At 39.5% G+C, this 20409-nt stretch overlaps 1 protein-coding gene across 2 annotated transcripts in view; it reads right to left on the bottom strand.

Annotated features, from left to right (window-relative positions):
* The window catches only part of APP (amyloid beta precursor protein), a 236454-nt gene that overhangs the window by 69933 nt on the left and 146112 nt on the right, over window positions 1-20409 (bottom strand). For both annotated transcript variants that reach the window (XM_067299530.1, XM_067299536.1), the window contains one exon: window positions 6435-6568. In XM_067299530.1, coding sequence (XP_067155631.1) covers window positions 6435-6568 — 134 coding nt within the window. The remainder of the gene's footprint in view (window positions 1-6434; window positions 6569-20409) is intronic.

The following is a 20409-nucleotide window of genomic DNA, read 5'->3' as shown; positions in this document are numbered from 1 at the left end:
TGACGGAGAGTGGCCTAGCAATAACATCCGCCAGCTCCCTCAGCACTCGTGGGTACAGCCCAGCGGGGCCCATGGATTTGTGGGTGTCAAGTTTGCCTAAATGATCTCTAACCCAATCCTCCTTAACCAAGGGAAAGTTTCCCTTTCTGCAGACTTTCTCTCTTGCCTCCAGGATCTGGGGTTCCTGAGGGCTGGCCTGAGCAGTAAAGACTGAAGCAAAGAAGGCATTCAGTAACTCTGCCTTCTCTGCATCCTTCGTCACCAGGGCACCCACCCCATTCAGCAAAGGGCCCACATTTTCCCTAGTCTTCCTCTTGCTGCTGATGTATCTGAAGAAGCCCTTCTTTTTGTCCTTGATATCCCTTGCCAGATTTAATTCCAAATGGGCCTTATTCCTCGATTCCTCGTCACATCCCTGCATACTCTGACAACGTTCCTATATTCCTCCCAAGTGGCCTGTCCCCCTTTCCACTTTCTGTATACTTCCTTCTTCTGGTTGAGTTTTGCCAGGAGCTCCTTGCTCATCCATGCAGGTCTCCTGCCCCCTTTGCTTGACTTCCTACTCATAGGGATGCACCGCTCTTGAGCCTGGAGGAAGCGATGCTTGAATATTAACCAGCTCTCTTGGATCCCCCTTCCTTCTAGGGCCCTAACCCATGGGATTCCTCCAAGTAGCTCCCTGAAGAGGCCAAAGTTTGCTCTCCTGAACTCCAGGGTTGCGATCCTGCTTAGTGCCCTGCCTCCTCCTCACAGGATCCTGAACTCCACCATCTCATGGTCACTGCAGCCAAGGCTGCCCCCGACCTTCACATCTTCCACCAGTCCTTCTTTGTTTGTTAGTACAAAGTCCAGCAGCACACCTCTCCTTGCTGGCTCCTCCACCACCTGCGTCAAGAAGTTGTCACCAATGCTCTGCAGGAACCTCCAGGACTGTTTGTGCCTAGCTGTGTTGTCTTTCCAGCAGATATCGGGGTGGTTGAAGTCCCCCATGAGAACCAGGGCCTGGGATCGTGAGGCTACTTCCAGCTGTCTGTAGAAGGCCTCATCGACTTCCTCATCCTGATCAGGTGGCCTGTAGTAAACACCCACAACAGTGTCACCCATGCTAGCCTGCCCTTTAATCCTTACCCATAAGCTCTCGTCTCGCTCTTCATCCACCCCTAGGCACGGCTCAATACATTCCAGTTGCTCTCTCACATAAAGAGCAACTCCACCACCTCGCTTTCCTGGCCTGTCTTTCCTAAAAAGCACATAGCCATCCATGACAGCACTCCAGTCATGCGAGCTATCCCACCATGTCTCTGTAATGGCAATGAGATCATGGCCCTGTGACTGCACACAGATCTCTAGTTCTTCCTGTTTGTTCCCCATGCTGTGTGCATTGGTGTACAGGCATTTCAGAGAGGTGATCGAGCATGCAGGTTTCCCAGGAGGGGTAAAAGAGGGTCCTCCATAGCCACATCCCATGCGTGCTTCCCCAGCTGTATTCACCTGCTGGAGGCATCCCAACTTGAGCTGTCTTTTGCCAGCTACCCTGGCACTATAACTCGCCCCTTCCCTCATCTTTCCTAGTTTAAAGCCCTCCTTACCAGGTTGGCCAACCTGTTGGCAAAGACCCGCGTGCCCCGCCTCGTGAGGTGGATCCCATCTCTCCCCAGCAGTTGTCGATCTTCAAACAGGGTCCCATGGTCGTAGAAACCAAAACCCTGTTGCCAACACCAGCGGCGCAGCCAGTCGTTAACCTGGAAAGTCCGTCTCCTCCTCCTCTCATCCATCCCCCTCACTGGCAGGATTGAGGAGAAGATGACCTGGGCTCCCAGACCCTTGACCACCATCCCCAGAGCTCTGAAATCCTGCTTGATGGTCTCCAGTTTGCCCTTGGTGTCATTAGTGCCCACATGGAAGAGCAGCAGTGGGTAATAGTCCGAAGCGTGGACAAGCCTTGGCAATCTTTCCATGACATCTCTCACACGAGCCCCTGGCAGGCCACAAACCTCTCTAGACATGAGGTCAGGTTGGCAGATAGATGCCTCCGTCCCCTGCAGCAGGGAGTCCCCCACAACAATCACCCGCCGCTTCTTCCGGGCGTTCCGGCAAGGCACAGGGTCTGTTGTCCCAGTTGCTTCCCTTGCAGCCATGCCCATCTCCTCCTCATCCTGGAGGGCACTAAACCTGTTCTTCAGCTGCAAGTCTTCAGGAGGAGTAGGAGCCTTTCTCCTCCCACGAGCAGTGACCAGTTTCCAGCCTTCTTCTACAGTGTTATGATGTACCGTTTCACACGGCACAGAGCCCTCTGGCAACTCCACTGCTGTGAGGGGTTGGGACTCCCGAAGCTGCACAGTCTCCGAGAATACCCTGTCTATCTCTTGCCCATCTTCTCGGATGCTGCGCAGCCTACTGACCTCCTCCCATAACTCCCTTACCTGACGACACAGCTCGTCAACAGCAGCACACCTCCTGCAGGAGAGCTGGCTGCCAGCCCAGGCCTCCCGGAGAGGCCCCAAGCACTCCCTGCAGCCTGAGACCTGTAGAGCTGCATCTGCTGTCAGAGGGTCGGTCTGGGTCCCAGCCTCTGACACAGCAACTCCAACAGCCACTGGGGAACGCGCTGTGCGGCGAGTCACCACCATACTTGAAGGAAACGTACACCACAGGGAACAGAAACCAAGGTCCCTTCGTGCGCCCTTCTGCGCGAACTGCTGCGCAAACTGCTGTGTCTGTTCGCTGCCTCTGTTAGCTGCGCTCTGGGAGCTGCGCTCTAGGCCTGGCTCTTATATAGGCCTAATGATGGACTATTGGGTGCCACCCTCACTTCATACTACAGATGCTTATTATGAGAAAGGAGAGGCAGTTTACAAGAAACTTTTTCCCCTGAATTATTTAGTAAGGGAGACTTCTTCCTGAAATGTTTTACAATTAAAGGACATGTATACTGTTCAGTTTATGAGGGGGGAGCTGAAAGGTAAGCAGTCCTTGTCTAACAGAAGACCTTATTCAATATATGGAAATGACCTTTTGAGTGGCTTATAGGCCTAATCTTCCTCTCCCAGGACCAGCCATGTATTTTAATGTACATTGTTTGATGATTAACAGGATCAAACACTTCGGTGTAGATCTACTTTATGCTCTGCTTTTAAAACTACACTCTCATCACAGAAATAAACTAAGCATCTTGAATGCAACACCAGCCATCATCCCCCTAAGTTCAGGCTGGCTGAGGGCTGAAGTATTTTTAGGTGTGTATCTTGGAAGTAAACTTCCAAGAAGCATGACTATTCTAGGAGACAGCATATCATTAAGCTCTTACCGTAATTACTGTACAAACTATGATTCCTAAAACACTGTAAACAGCCATAGAAAGAATAATTTTTTAGAGACCAGGAAGTCTCAAGATGCTTGAGGGGAGAAATATGTAAACACGCAGCTCCCTTGAGTGAAGTTCAACACCTGCTGCCATCACGCTATTTAGCGGCAACTATTTAAATGAGCAAATTGTACACAAGTAAACTGGAAAGAGAAAGAGGAAAAGTGGAATTGTACCAAAACAGGAAACGAGAACTAGGACTGAGATCAATTCACATAATCTCTCCCTGTTATATATAACAGAATAGCAGACATTTAAAGGTTGCACATGCATAGATAATAGCTATCCAATTCACACGTGAATGTAGTTCTGCTGTTGTTCTTTGGAGCTGCATTAATAATTCTTGGGAAAAGCTTAAAATTGTATCCTAATGTAATTCACTTTACAGTAGTGCCTAGGAAATGTTATAAGCCTTACTGCTCTAGATGCTACACAGAGGTAAGGGCAGAAAAACCTTCATGGTCTGTAAGCTAAAGGGATGGGCACTAAGAGCAGAAGGGAGTCAAACTGTGTGAACCAGAGTTGCATCAGGTCACGGTATAAAGAGAGCACAGAAACCCTGAGTAGGAGAGGCTTTTAGGAGTTGTGAACTATGAACTGACACAGCCCCTGAAAGAAGCCAGGTCTCTGCCCGTGTGCAGATCTTCACATGAGAGGAGAAGAAACAGAAGTTGTGAGAACTCCACAGTAAACAAGGGAAACCGCAGAAAGGCAACAAACAGAAAACCCGCATTCGCCGTGATGACATTTTGATTAAAATACTTAATTTCAAATTGAAAGCTTTTTTAATGATTAAAAAAGTTTCCTACTCCTTACATGATTAAGTTTTACATGTGAACTAGAATGCATAAGAAATACTTTTTATTAATTAATTGACTGCTACAAAGCCAAGTGTGCATCAAATCAAGTACTCCTAAAACTAGCTGCTTTATTAAACAAAGGAAGTACTGTTTGTATTTGGTGAACAAACTTATTTCTGATTATCACACTTATCAAGATTAAAGAATGACTTGCTCCTTTTCTCAAAGGCACTCATCATTCCCTCTATTTTTTTTTTAATATAAGAAAAATGGGCATTCCTGCTCTTTTACAAGCCCCATTTCTCAGCATTAAAAGAAGACAAGTTTGAGCTACAATCTGAGGAAACAGAAGTGAATAAAATATTTTCTTTGTGGCTGGAAGGCTTAGCCAATGACTCTCACTAGTTAACTTTTCTTTGTTTTAAGGAAAAACTGTCTGTAAAAGCTTACTAAGTGTTTAATTTATTTAGGATTGTTTTTAACATAACAAAGTAAATTAAAATTAAACTTTCAATTAAAAACACTTTACGAACATATCTGATTTTAAAGAAAGTATAAAAAGCAATTTTTAAATAAACTGCCAGAAAAGTAGAGTAGCAGCATGGGACACAGAGATACCACAGTTCACAACAGGAATGAAACAAAGAATGGCAAACTAACCGGTTTTTCTACATCTCCTTCATGTCTTGTATTTCTTAAACGTCTGAAACATTAGCTGGGAAAGGTTAGTGCAGTGCTGTACAAGACAAGACCACTCAAATATAGGGGAAAAACTAACATTTGAAATTTCAGTAAGCTAATTCTCTTTTTAAAAGCTCTGCAGGTGTTCTAGGTACTTTAAGGTGTGATTTCATGATCAGTTTAGGCAAACAAAAGATCATTTCTTACTTTCTTCCCTGATGTATTGTATTGCTGTTCCCCAGGTGCGATCTAGTTTGCTGAACTGGCCAGAGTTGGTTACTTTATCTTATTTTTTTTGAAAGCTCCCGTTCCAGCCCGAGCAGGGAGCGGAGGTGCCTCCCCCCAGCTGTAGGCTCTGCCGCGCTGACGGAAAAGAGGGCTGGCAACGCGCTAGGGGTGGCAGCACCCGCGTGAGCGTCAGGCAAACCCTTGAACCACAACCCTCGTTTATGAAGTTGTCCAAAATACAGCTGGTATAATACACTGACCAGAGCATTTACCCAGAATTTTTCTGAAGCGACAGCTCGATAGCTTTTCCAGTTAATTTTGGTAGCCTCGCCAAAGTCACTCTTCATTGTATACTCTATCTATATGATGTTTTTGGGCCTTCCTGTAACATGCCCTGGCCTATTTATGAGAAAAGCACAAGGCACAGAGTACTAACAGAGGGTGACTTTTTCTAAGAGCTTCATTTCATGCCTAAACAAACATTTTAGCACTGAAAGCCTGGCTCATGCATCTGTAATACACAAATACTGAAAATCCAACAGGGGAAGAAAGTTACAGTGAAAAATTACAGTAAAATACCTAAACAGTGCTTCCAAATTGTATTACTATTTTTTTGGAGTGGTTGTTCCATTCTAAAATATGCATCACAGGCTTAACTCAAACCTTTTACATGTTTTCCTTTGCTGTTATTAGAGCAGAACTGTCACAATTTTTATTGGCTTATCTATTATAAACCCTATATCTGAAAGAGTGATAACTCATTGCTTAGTGTTCAACAGGATTAAAACACAGAGTACACAGTTTCAGTCTACATGAGTCTTTGTGGTTAAAGGAAAAAAAAACGTTTTGATTATTCAGTTCAAAAGCACTAATTTTTCCTTTTCTTTTGTCCTTTCTTTGTCCTTTCCTTTGTCTTTAGATGCATTTCATACATTCCTGCCATGCCATCACCTGGCAAAATGAAGCCACCCAAAAGGAATTTCCCTGAAATGGTACAAAGGAAGGATGAATTACAGGGTGGTCAAGTTCCTTATTTAAAAATAAGAATAATCCCACAAACCCCACATTCTTCTGCAAAGACTTGACCAATTTTTAACGGACTTTTTTTTTTATTTTTACCAGTACAAGTGAACTGTAGCAACTTATGATCACAGATGTGATCGAATCAAATGTGTGTCCAGACAGCTGAATCCTCAGATACATAGTCAGAAAGGCAGCAAATGATGTATTTATAGCACTGTAAACGGGCAGGGCAGCTGGCGGAAGCCTTGGGAAATAAGAACAGGAAGGATTCCATGCATCTTATGGCTTCAGAAACAAAATTCCCTGCCGTATTTAGAAATAAAGACATCCCCCCTTACCTGAGACATCCTTTCACGATGCTTAGCTTCAAGTCTCTCCTTGGCTTTCTGGAAATGGGCATGCTCATTCTCATCCCCAGGTGTCTCCAAATATTTGTCAACAGCATCTGGAGTGCTAGCGGCTGTGGTAGGGACTGAGGTAAAATTTTGAGGGCAAGAGAGGGAAGGGAAGGGGAGGAAAAGCAGAATTATCAGTTTATTATAGATAAAGTTTAGCTGAACTGAGGAAGAAACATCTGCTCTATCAGAATAAAACCATTCATTTAACCTCAGAGAAAGATAGACAGCTTCCAAAAATGTATTTTTAGTCAAGTATATTACACGCAGCAAATATATATAAATATACAAAGATTTCCTCTATCTTATAATCCAGGAGAAACGCTTTAGAATTAACAAAGCAATATCATTCAAACAGATTAGGAACTACTGGCAAAGGAAAAAATCCAAGAAAGAAAAATGGCAATGAGCAAAGTACATAAACCAGCAGAAAGCCCTTTGCAAAATTATGTGCTTAATATATAAGTTTATTTTTAAAATGTAAACTGTTACACACACAAGTGCCAACACAAACATACTTTTAAGCACCTATGGATCCCACAGTGCTCTAACGAAATACCTCAAATTTTTCCCTTAATGCATTCTGTTCTCACAGACATTTACTTTATTTGTAACAACTTTGGCTACGAAAACCCCTCATCGATGCTGGAAATAATCAGCCAGAATGCACTGATCACTGCACCTTCCTGTCAGATAACCAGGCTATATCTATTACACTAGGAGCAGAAAGATTTACATTTCGAGTAATTTAAGCAGAGTAGGCAACAATTCTTTAATTATGCAGTAACATCCAGCAGCTTCTAGATTAACTAGAGTAACATTTCTGTGCTAGGGACATAACAGCCATTTAAAAAGCTCTCTAATGACGAACAACTATTTCAAATCAGCTACATTATCCCTAAATATTTTATTATATAGTCTCATTTCCCTTGTCACATTTTGTTCAACAATTGCAAAGTCAGTTTAAAAATTCTAACAAACAAATGAAGGCTGTACATATAGTTGCACAAGATTTTCTTAAATGAGTTTGACTACATGTACTTAGTTAACTTTACCTTTGGGTACAGAAGTAATACATTTTAATAGAGAGACTAATACAGGTAGGAAAAAAAAAACAAAACAAGAAAACCCCCCAAACATTCCTTAAGTCTGCTGCAGAAGCAAACTTCAATCTGAAATTCAGTCTGAGAAACAACAGTCAATGTTTGTTTATTACTACTTTCTCAAAAACTAGCTGAATTGTAAACACATCTATGTAGGTTTTTTAAAATCATCAGTTACAAGAACAAGCTTTCCACATGTTAGTTCCAATGAAATACATTCTCAGATATTAAGATAAATAGTTTTTTTCCAAAATCCAAAACTCTTCCTCAGATTTTACATTATACATACAACTCGAAAAGCAAAACGAACAAAAACAGAACCAGAAAGCCTTTGGCCTTGGCTGCATTTGAGACAAAGACGGTTTTAGCTGCTGCTAAAGTAAATTACACAACAGATTTTATAAGTTACTCACTGGAACAAAGGAAAGGCCTTCCTTGTCTCAGCAAAACAAAACAAAAAACTCTAGAAGCAACTAAAAAAATCCACTGGGAAATCACAGGCAGTGAAAATTATCACTCTTCCTGCCATTTTTAGATTTGTCCCATGAATATTTAACCACAAGATTTACATTTTGCAAACATTTTTATTACTGAAGTATTGTAATAAACAAAAAGAAAAACACGTAAGCTTCCCAACAAGCCAGAAATTACAAAAATGGAATGTAGCTCTTCTTAATATTTTCAGAGGTTACCCTCATAGCCTCAGACAATTTGAAGTCTCTATTTCTGTTATAAAAGCATAAAAGTTATCTTTTCTGTTTTAAACTCTCTTAACGATAATTCATCTTTAGTGATAATACGAGTGAAATATTAGAACTGCACAATTTAAAGTGTAAGGAAACACAAAAATAAAAGGTTAAAATGAGAGATTCACGAAGTAACTACAAAGCGATAACTCCAAAACACACCAGCCTCTCTGCGGTGTTTATTCACATATGATGACCACTAGAAGACAGTTATCCATGAACATACTACATTATAACATTCTGTGTTTTAAAAACAACAGTTCTGGGAACAATCCTTTGAGGCAAGCAAAGAGTTATCCCTATTTTATAGGGGAAGCACCCGATGCAAAGGCTCACAAGGCAGCTAGCACAACCTAACAAGTTAGTCGTTGAGCCACAATAAGAAATGCAGAGCCTTTGACTTTGACTTCTGTATCTATTTACTGGGTCTACCTTTACTCAGTAGCACACGAGCCACGGGTCCTATCATTCACATTTGCACAGAATGTCCAACTGGAATTTATAATAAAAGCTTTCAGATAACAAAAATTTACAGGGCCATTAATGAACATTAAAAACAGGACAATTGTCTTGCTGAACTGTAAGAAATGGTTTCTGCGGGGTGCAGCACTGCCTGTTGGAAAGACTGTAACGAATACAAGCAAATTCCAAAAACAGATCACTTAAAGCATTGACTGAGTAAAAAGAACCATTTTCAAGATGCTTGACTGTATTTTTAAATATATATATATATATATATATATATTTTTAAATGTCTGTAGCACCAAATTCATTTGATCTTTCCAGATCTTTCCTGAAACTGCAATTAAGTATGGTATATTTTAATTCCATTTAAAAAATAAAAATAAGATTTTATTACAAAGCAGGAAGAAATTTAAAAGCATCAGACAAAAGGCCATCTATTCCAGGGTCTTGTTTCTTGACAGAAGTTAACAGAACATGGGAACGTCCTGAAGGGAAGAATATATATGAGCAGGGGAAATTTAAGGTGACGATCTCCCAGCTTGCAAATCTGACACTCGGGGAGTCTTGAGCCACATGTAAATACCCTGTTACAATGTTTTAAAACTATCCTTGCTGGATTTTCCTTCCATGACTATTTTTTCCCCAAACTCACATGAAATTTAACATTCAAAATATGGTGTGACAATGACTTCCACAGTTTAATGATGCTCTGTGTGAAGAAAATGCTCCTTTGTCCGACCCTTCCTCCTCCCAGCTTCCTAGGGCACCCCCAGGTTTTTGCATGAGAAGGTTGAACAGGGCAGAGTTTTAATATATTCTCCATGCTTCTCAATTTTAACGATTTTTTTTTTCCACTGAACTTCTTAAGTCTGTACAAACATGAGTGGAAAGAAGTCATGATCTAAATAACTGTCCAATAAATTATGCAAATTTAACCTTTAATTTACTGAACAGGAAAAAAGGTCACAGGAATTTGCAATGAGATCTGTTAAGCCATCTGTATATTTAAGGTCTGATTTTCAAAAGATGCTGTCTCACATGCATGGCCTTTAAGGGCCAGATTTTCTGATGATACCGTTACTTCCCATTGGGACACCTGCTAGAGTGTTTCCAAAGAGGTGAGAATAGCGGGTGCTAAGAACTGGAAAATCTGATCTCACAGTGCCTGGTGCTCTGGATCTCAGTGCCTGATTTGGGGATGTCAAAAAATTCAGCCCCATCCAGAAGTGAGTTACTAGTTCAACAACTGCATGTCTGGAGGCTTCAGTAACCTAACACGCATCTTAATTTCAGCTCTTCAAGGAAGCTCCTCTATGCATCGTAACAACAGCAGAAGTTGTAGCTAAGACTTAAACTGCTGCTCAAAATTGCAATCAGTATGGGAAAATAAGAATTATGAAGCTTTTTAGTGGAAATGAAGAGAGCCTAGCCAAATCAAACAAAGCATATGCATTATATTTAACAGGCCTGAATGCCTGAGAGAGCCAGACTGTATTCAGGAATACTGGAAAGGATGCTGATAATAGATTGATACCTAACTGCAACATATTCTCTCATGGTAATGCTAAAGAGGCTCATGCTAATGAAGAACAATGCTGTGTAGGAGGAGAAAGTTATTATTCCTGGCCTTCTGCAAGAAGCAATAGCACAATTGTTCATGGAACGCTATATACATGATTCTCGATTACACATGTCTAAAAAGAAAAAAGGCTCTGAAATGGGCACATGGAACAATGCGAGCTTTGGGGGAAGTATTTTATAGCAGGAAGCTCACTCACTCACACTTATCCTAGAGAAAGTGAAGTACTAATTTGATTCAAAAAAAGGCTAGGGAGAAAAGATTTCTGACAATAACTTTATCAGAATGAAGTAACTGAGGTCTAAAGGTTGGAAGCCAAAGCTGGGCATAAATAAGACTGGAAATTCGGACCAGAAATAAACCTTTCAGTAGTATGTGCAATTAAGTATTTGAACAACTTACCCAAAGGTAGGCTGATTTGCCCGAGAGTATCCTTTAAAACATCCTGCTTTAGCACAAACTGATGTTATGGCCTAGAGGCAGAAATTACCAGAGGAACTTCTGCATTCTGCACCCAGTTAGATCATAACAGAGCTCCCTGGATGGAGGCGCTGGGAACCCTACCTCTGGGAAAACGCTTGGGCGATTGTTAGATGATGCCGTAAAGGCTCCAGCATCAGCCGTCCTGCTTCAGTCACGTGTGGGCAGTGCCTGGCACAGAGGCCTTGGCGCCCCCAGCCACCCCCTTCCATCATGAGCGGTTCCCTTCCAAACAAGACATGTGGGGTCCATGCCTCCAACTCGTGCTCAGCACTTCCTTTCAAATTTATGATAGGCACTGTCACATCTTGGCTTGTTATCTGAACAGCAAAGACTAGCACTATTTTTTCAGTATGTATTTTTCTACACGTAACCCACTTGGTCAAGGACACACACAGGCAAGACCTTTGTGGATGTTAGGTGAGAAAAGACATCACAGCAAGAGGTAAAATGCATGTTTTATTCCTACATGCTTGCTGCTAGCACTGTTCCAGGTCTGAGAGAGCGGGTTAAATTTGTGCAAAGCAAGTAGTAAGACGAATAGTCTATGTACCTCTTCTGGAATATTTGTTTGGATCTGTCACACATGCAGTCAGAGGCTGCAGATAATAACCAACCAATTAACATAAATCATATCTTAGTCTGAAAACAAAGATATTGTTTAAACTATTAAAAACAGGAATAATTTCTGTAAAGAGAAGTTCAGCATGAATATTTACAAAAATTCTAAAACGATCATGTAGGCTTTTGTTTTCTATTATAACTGAAATTTGGAAATAGCTCCTTTTATGGGTGTTTAGCTGTTAACATAATTATAAGGTAAGCAGAAATATTTCCCTGGCATAAAAAAAAAATAAATAAAAATCAGTCTGCTTAAAAACAAATAACTCTACAAGATTCTGCTCCCTGTATTTACTAAGTCCCCAAATGATTATGTGAGAAATTCTCCACCCAATGTTAAAAAAACCCCAAACCCTGAAATCCTCAATAGTATGTTTGAAGACTTTTGATTCCAATAATACAAATAACTAGCATCCCCCCTTGGAAAAAAAGACATGAAATACAGCTATAAAAGAACTAGGCCTCCCTTCTACATAAAGCAGAAAAACTTGAATTTATTCATGGCTTCTAGCACACAATCTATTGTTTCCATTCCAATACATTTGGGAACCTCATTCATATAGATGTGTTGCACGTTTTCTCATAGCAAATTGGGAACATTTGGTCAGACATCAGCTACATGCACGAATTTCTTAAAAATCTGCAGCCGATCTCTTTTTTGACCTTTGACTTTTTTTAAAGGGAGGTTTCATTTTCTATGCATTGCTTGTTTCATAAGATAACTCATTCCACTACTGCATGAGAGCTCATCAAAAAGTGTGTGTTGACAGGTGTAGAAGACATCCAGTACTAGAGGATATTTTCTTCATACTTGCACTCATTTTATTTTTCGATTCCCAAACAGATTTTTTTTATTAGACTTAAAAATACTAACCTTCCTAGTGACATAGGTTCAGTAATACGTTCAAACTATGCTCTACATCATTTGCTATTTAACAGTAATTCTTAATTATCAGAAGAAAGACCAGGAAAAAAATAAAAATGCAACAATAACCCACAAGATCCAGTTTTCTTCTATTTTACAATCAAAATAAATAATCCTTATCAGTAGCTCCAGTGAAAGAATAAAGTCATTTACCATGCTCATATAAGTAAAAGGATTAGTAGATACCCTTTTTCTAAATTACACTCATTGTTGCATAAAAGACAGGAAGTCGCTTGAGACGTGAACGCTACCTACCCACAGTGCAATAGTCACTGAATGCGTTCATTGCTTCTGAAATCCCACATGTACAATTGCATCATTAATGAAGGATTAAAACCAAAGCTTGCAGTTGTTGACTAAAATCACAACTAATTACAGTATTTCCAACAGCCGCTAGCGTTTATGGAATATCTTTGGCAATCTATTACTGTTACTGCTACCTTGCAAAATGAACTGCTTTACAAGATGTAACCCCATTTGTTTGTGAATAAACTACTCCACTTACAGCAGGGCAGCAAAACCAAGGAACAGAATCTGTACAGCAGTGAGTGAGCTGAGTGACAGAAGACAAATGAAGCTTGGGGAAGGTATAAACCAGATTATAGTAAAAGACCATTATTTTATATGTAGGGAAAAGGATATACCAGGATGAGTTATTACACAGTAAGTAGTGAAGTTTAATTAATAAAATTTAATTGCTCAGAGAGAAGTATGTGCTGAACTAGTACATTTTTTAGTACAGAGATCAATATCAGGGGCACAGAACAATAAAATCCTAAACTGTAAGTACAGTGCATTTATATACTATATATAATCTATAAAATTATAAATACAGACAGCAATTCTCATTCTTGGCATTCTAAACTGGAGGACAGGCAGGAAAACTCCCACTCTTTTCCAGTTTTAATTACCTTATCTTCACACATTCTTTCATCAAGACCACTTTCTTAACCCTGTCTAAAACTAAAAGAAAAAAAAAGGGGGGGGGGAGGGAGGAGAGAGTTCCTTCCACAGTCAGCAATCCAAGTGAGAATTTGTGAAAATCAACACCAGAAATGTCCCCAATTTTAGTATTTTTCCTGTGAGTGGTGTTTTTGTTTTGTTTTGTCTTTAGGTTTTGGGGGAAGTAGACAGCAGGGATGGGCTCTGAGCATTGGCGTGACCTCTTGATTTCTTTCCTCTTAAAAAGACTGTCAGGAGACAAACTTGTGACACTGGCACTTGGCTACCCCAGGCCTCTGAGATATCTCTTTCCAGCATAAGCCCTTTCCTATGTCATCACCTTCACCTTTCTCACTTCATTCATCTTCTAGCAAGTGCCAAATGAAAACCATTTTACTTTTCATTTTTAGACTATGAGAAGGTTTCTTTAACTCCAGAAATTACTGCAATCACAGCTACAATGTTACCCAGGTGCCTCAACAACCTACTTTTTAAAAGAGTTGCATGGGAGAGAACCTTAACCAAAGGGCTGAGAGGGAGCATTAAAGGTTTTGGATAAGAGCCTCTGGATACTTATGCAAACCTTTTGAACATCCCTCATCACCAGTCTTCATAATTGCACAAATGCTAATATTTCAAGATTGAGCTCTGAGAGCCAGATCTTTCAACTTGTGACTAATCAGCACATTTCCCTGCTTGGAAGCTAATTGCAGAGCAGTAAATTGTGCTGATTACATTCAGAGCCTGGAATTCCTATCCTTCAGATCATTCAACTCCAGCTGTCCACATTTTAATTTTCAGCGAACATGTTCAATAATATGAACTCTAATTAAGATTTTCATTGATATTAAGGCCCATCCATTTCAGCTACATATTTATCACTCATGCTGATCATAACCATTCAGCCGAATTTTATTTATTTTATCTTGCACATTTGCTTTCTCCCAACACTGTGACACCCCAAAAGTCTATGAAATGAAAATTTCTTCATAAAAAATAAGGAATCCTGACCACAATGGTGGGGATGCAGGAGGCAAAAAACATAGGCTAGAAGACAAGATACACAAATGTATTCTTCTGTTAGATAAAGTAAATGCATCTTGTTAGTAAATTAAGAAAAAACTATCTGTAACAGTAGTGATCATATGCTCAGGGATCACATTTGAAACAGTAAAAGGTATCTCAAGTTCTGAGACTTAACTTGTCCCCCTTCAATTTCAAGATGTTTCTTTGTTTCCAAAGTTTTGTCAAATTAGATGAATGTTCCTAGGGCAAATCAGAAAGCATGCTGCTTAAAAACACCTGCTAGTTTAACTGAAAAAGATTCCAGGCACAAGTGACATGGAGAGTTAACACCTGAAAGAGAAACTGATCTGAACCAGTGCTCCAAAGGGATGATCTTTCCTTTCTTAATAGTTAGGTTTTCTTATTGCTTTTATTACCTACCATCCCTGTCACTGAAGTCTGTAGATAGATTCTGTAATGATTCATAATTTTCATTAGTATTCAAAGAATAATTACAGGTCAAGATACCAACCTTGGCAGAAAATATAATTAAATGTATTGAGATGGAAAAAAAAAAAAATCACATCACGTTTAGAAGTGATAGTCCTTCTTAAACTTTACTTTGCAAAGACTGACCCTATATTCCTTTGAAACAAGAGGCAGCTTGGAAGATGGTTTACTGAAATCCCTCACAAAAACAACCTGGAGAAAAAAAGATTACCATACTCATATTGTTCCTCATCTATTGCCTGAACTCAAGTTAATTCTGCCATCTAACCAGCTTTAACTTAATTTTTCTTATTTAAAAATCCTACTGTGTAAGGATTTCACTTTAGCACAGCTAAAACTCTCCTTCATGCTTTCATTGCATCTCCATGACTACAACGTCCTTTTCTCCAGCCCTGACAAATGCAGATCACTCACTTTCTCAAGTTCTTCAGTTCTTTTCTTTTCTTCCCTCATGTTCAAAGTGATGACCTTGTTTCAGCTTGTCTTCAGGTCTATTCCCTGCTTCTCCCCTCACATACACCTATGATTAGTCACTCGATAGTGAGCATTGATTTGCATTCCCAAAGAGCCAGCCACTCCAGCTTCCAGCAGCTAGTGGCTGGATTTTGAGATGAGCACCTTCCCGCTTTGCTGCCTCTCATGCTTGCGAGGAGGTCCCCAAAGCAAACGTTCCCATCACTGCCCTGCAAACCTCTTTGCAAAGCTCTGCTTCAAGGTCATTCTTATATGATTTGTCAACATAAATTTAAATATTTATGAGAAAAACAGAACCCAACAGAACAAGTTACAGCAGTGCTTACATTAATACATTACATAATAAAATTCCTAGTGCTTAAAACTATTAGCAGTCAAACTCTTGTGTATGGAAATATTTGTATCATTTCTCTTTTGAATCCTAAACTTTACTCCTCCCCTCCCTTTTTTTCCCCCAAGGTACAGTCCAACACTGGTTTTACATTTGGTTCAAGGGTGAAATATGATTACAAATTTATATAGATGAAGGCAAATTAGTCATTTACATTCACTAAACGTGCTAGTCAAAATTAACAACTTAGATCCTAAAACTCATCCATTTACAGTTGATGGGTACTGAATGACAAACCTCAAGCACTCACAATGAAGAACTGCAAAAATATGTTTTTCTTAAGATTTCCTCTACACTGCTTGAAAATTGCTTCATCAAGATGCATGATTTAGTCTAGTTTACATGCCAGAGAAAACTAAATCCAGCAGATGCAGGCAACGTATGCTGGAGATGGTGGGGAAGGGACACATTTAGGTGAAGTCTTGAGAGGCAATTTTCCCTTTACCATGAGTTTAGGAAGCAGTAAAACAATTGAATACAAAGAGCCTTTGTGATAAAGCCACAGGTTGTTCTAGTGGGATTGGCTTAGGGTATTTATAAAAATTTCCTTCCCCCTCCACCCCATTCATTCCGATAAAAGACTTGTACTTAGTGAAATGTTTCCTTGCAATATCACTGCTTATAAAGGTGGGTTGTTAGGATTTGAAATGTTAGTGCTAGACTTCTGTATTTTAAATTGTATCTCTTGTAGCACTGTGAAGAATTAGTGCTACAGCCAGTTCACTGTGATGAATACTTTCCAACACTAAGTGTGTTGTCAAAAAACGCAGTCCTGCGATGAAGCAACTTTCAAGCTCTACTGCTTTTATAGACACAGGTCTGCCAACTACCCCATAAACCTCAAGAACAATGAAAGGGCAATATCATCTGTATCAGACGAATGTGTTCTATACATCCGCCCGCTTTCTGTATTTAAGCCTCCCTCCTGACCTCAAGCTCAAGCAGTCTCTGAAGTTTTACAGATAAAATGAGCAATCATCTGATAAATAAGATAGAAGATTAAAACATCCTTCCTAACTAAAAACTATGTATAGTTTACCATTCTGCTTATGCGAATGTACTGCAGCTCTTTACCTCCTTATCACTTAAAACACGCTCTGGCGGTTGGCATGCAAGTTTAGCTGCCAAAACATTTTCCTCCCTGCTAATTAAAGAGATGTCAAGATCCCAAACAGACAGCAAATGCCTAAAGGAAATTACTGACAACCAAAAATGATGGGACTATCATCTTTAAGTCTTTGCTGTAAAAAGGTACAGATTGTTCCTTTGCAAGTTCCTTTGAAGAAAAATTAAACTGGACAATGCAAAACACTAGAGGTAATATATTTTCCCTCACTTAAAATGTTTTCAATTTGTACTCTTAAGACCGATTTCATCAATTACCAAGGATGGGCTGATACTAGTCAGAAGGCAAGGTGAAGTTAGCCTATATAATAAGCAGTAAGAGTGGATCTCTAATACTAGACTAAGTCTTGAGCACAATATTTTAATACGTATTTGTAGTGTGTGAAGATCCATGTCTACTATGAAATTGTAGCTCCTTAGTTATAATGTCTGCTTCTTTTCATCTCCTCCACTTGAAATTGAAATAAAGTATGTGCTACTCACAAACTATCACAATTACTGGTGTAGCAAGCCTGTAAGATTCCAGCATTTAGTTTAGAGAATAAATACAATTCTATCTAAATTCACACAAAATGTCTGTGACCATGCTCTAAAATGATCAAAAATAAAACAGTGAATGTTGACATTTAAACTTATTACTAGGTTCCAGGTTACAGAAGTAAGGTAAAGGAGATAACTGACAACATTGAATCCTCTTGTTAGCCTTAGTAATTCAGTAGAATAATAAAAAAAACCTCTATTTTATAAAAGGACATTTCAATGATATGTCGAAGTCTTCAAAAATTGATTGTGCCACCAGAGTCTGGTTTAACTACGGCTTTAAATGAAGAACAAGTGAAAATATTGCAGCAAGGATTCCATATGTTCTAAATCTACCATATCACAGCTATAGGAACTAGTAAGAGAGCAGGATTGAATGTAACAGCTGTTAAATTAAACCCATTTAAGAGAAAGAATTTTCCTAACTTTGAAGCTCCTTGTGTCTGCAAGTTAAAATAGGAATATTAACATCATTTAAAAATGGTATTTATTGAAAAATTATGTATTTCTTGTAGCTTTAAGGATGTTTAACAAGCAACAACTAGAGACAAGTGAAAAGATTTTTACAATAGATTACTTTTTCATTTGATAATAAGACAGAAATAGTTCCTTTGATAAGGGTACTTAAATCATCTTCTGCTTACTCTTGCCAATACGTATCTGTTTGGAAGTCATTAAATCTGAATTACCCATCTGACAGATCCTAATGGTTTCAAAGGACCCATTAAGGACAGTCACACAGCAGACATTTGAGTTCTTAGAGTGAACAGAAACTGTGTACAGTATTGAACGTCCTTATTAAAAATCAATAGAAAGATGGCGTGGGGTCTGGCAAGCTAAGAGAGCTGGTAACAAGACATTTAAAGCCTTCCCCTTCTAGGGTAGTTATATATCAACTCCATTCCAAGCTCAGTGATGAAATTTGTTACGCAAAATTTGACAGCAGCAGCCTCCTATGACAGTACATAACTACCCGTTCAGAGCAAGGCTAAGAGACTTCAATGTGGAAGCAGAATAAAACATGAGCTTTTTTCTATAGACAGTATAATGTTCATGATAATAGAACATCCTTAGGCTTTGGTTCAGTCCAATTTCAACAACTACAAGAAAAATAAGCTCACATTCCACCTTTCCATCCCTTGTCCACTACTGAAGAGAAACCTAGACACTACCCACTATTCCATATCACTGTAAAATACAACAAGTTTATCCCACAAAACAAGCTGTAGTTAGGCAAATGAAAGACGTGTGCTCTTAGCTTCCCTCCAAGCTCCCTGCAAATATCTCCAAAGACCTCTCTGGTTCTGTACGCTGTTCTCTTGACCACGCACCTGTCTCCACTGTGCATGTCCTGCCAAACAGTGAAGCCCTGCTTCCCAACCTGCTCAAAGCTTCTCCCGAAGGATCCCTGTGCATTTGAGACAGCTCTCCCTTGCAGGGATTTTACTCTCCTGACTCCAGAAGAGAACTATATATTCCAGTCTACCGGGTGTGGAGCTGAACAAGCCAAAAGGTGCGGTGGCAGATCCACAAACCACCCAGCGTGCCTTCCACACACCCTGTGTCCTGCCTCAGAGAGGCTCACTGGAGTTTTGCAGGACACCAGGGAACAGCAGTAATGCAACCACTGGAGAGAAAAGAAATGAAGAATGGAGTAAAACAATAAAGATAAATGCGGATAGCAGGGGGAATGTGCAAGTATTGAAAGAAAGATTAAGTACAGGCTGACAGGAAAAAGAAATACAAGAAAAATGAGAGGAAGAAGGAGAGGTCGCTGAAGAATTCCCAGTCGGAAGCTCTTCTCCACTGTTTTTTTCCCCTCTTTCTTTCGTGAGATCGGGGGTGGGGGGAAGGGAGAAAAGGCTTGATCCAAGGTTCGCTCTAACCAGCTAACGTCAATCAATTTTAGCAACATCAGAGCTGTTCCAAAGACAAGATCTCACTTAAGTGCTGAAATATATCATATTCAGTATTTCCAATAATTTTCATTGCCATTTATATTCAGCAACATTATGAAGAGCAATGAGAAACAGCACAGAGATAATGAAACAGTAGATGAAACCTGAAGAAAAAAAAAAAGTATTTCAGGAACAGAAATATGAGATGGGTATAGATCAGGGTAAATAACACTTTGACATAACATGAAAAATACAGAACAAAAAGATAACTTAGGTAGCTTGGAAAGTGTACCCTATAGACTCAAATATTGTTTGAGAAACTACTGAGGAAAACCAGGAAAAAGCCCTGTAAGTTCTAATTCAGAAAAGACAAGACCACCTCTATCTTTCCACATGCCCAGGTGTGTCAATGAAATCTTGCAGCTCAAATATTCAGACTAAGTCCATGTCGTAACCTCTGTTGTGTGGTATGATTTTAAAGTTTACTGCAGTTTGCAAAAAAATTGGTTGGATCAAATTCCTATGAATGGATGAAAAAGCTGAAATAAACCCATTTAATGGAAGACATTTTTACTTTTCATGTGTTCCAAATATTACATGAACACAAATAATATTGTCATATTATGAAACTCACATTTTCATAAGGACGGAAAGAATAGGAATACACTCAAAAATCTCGGTGTCTGGATTCAGTTAGCACACAGTGACAAAATTAATTTAAAGGGCTTTCTTTTTTTTTTTTTCACCCCAGTAGTTAAGGTATTTTTCTTAAACATAAAATGATTCAGACCAACAATAAGATTCCCAGAGTAAACCAAGATACCTATGAGAAGAACAAAAAATAGTAATGCTCTTGGCATTGTTTTATTTTCATTGAACCTAAGAAAGAATTAAACCTCTATAAGAGAGAGAGGGGGGAATCTCCTGGGCTCATTTGAATTTCCTAATGGATTCACTGTACAGCTTGATTAAATTTAGAAGTTGTTTCTTTTTTCACTTCTGATTTCACATGCTGTGAAAGAATTGCCAATCTTATAAGGGAAGATTATTTATCCTTCCAAATAGCATGAGCACAAGCTGTACAACTTTGCTGCTGAGAGACAAGTTGGAAGAA

This window comes from Apteryx mantelli, chromosome 1, assembly GCF_036417845.1.
Source record: "Apteryx mantelli isolate bAptMan1 chromosome 1, bAptMan1.hap1, whole genome shotgun sequence".
NCBI lineage: Eukaryota > Metazoa > Chordata > Aves > Apterygiformes > Apterygidae > Apteryx > Apteryx mantelli.
Note: the sequence above shows the minus strand (reverse complement) of the source record. Positions and strands in the feature narration are given on the sequence as shown.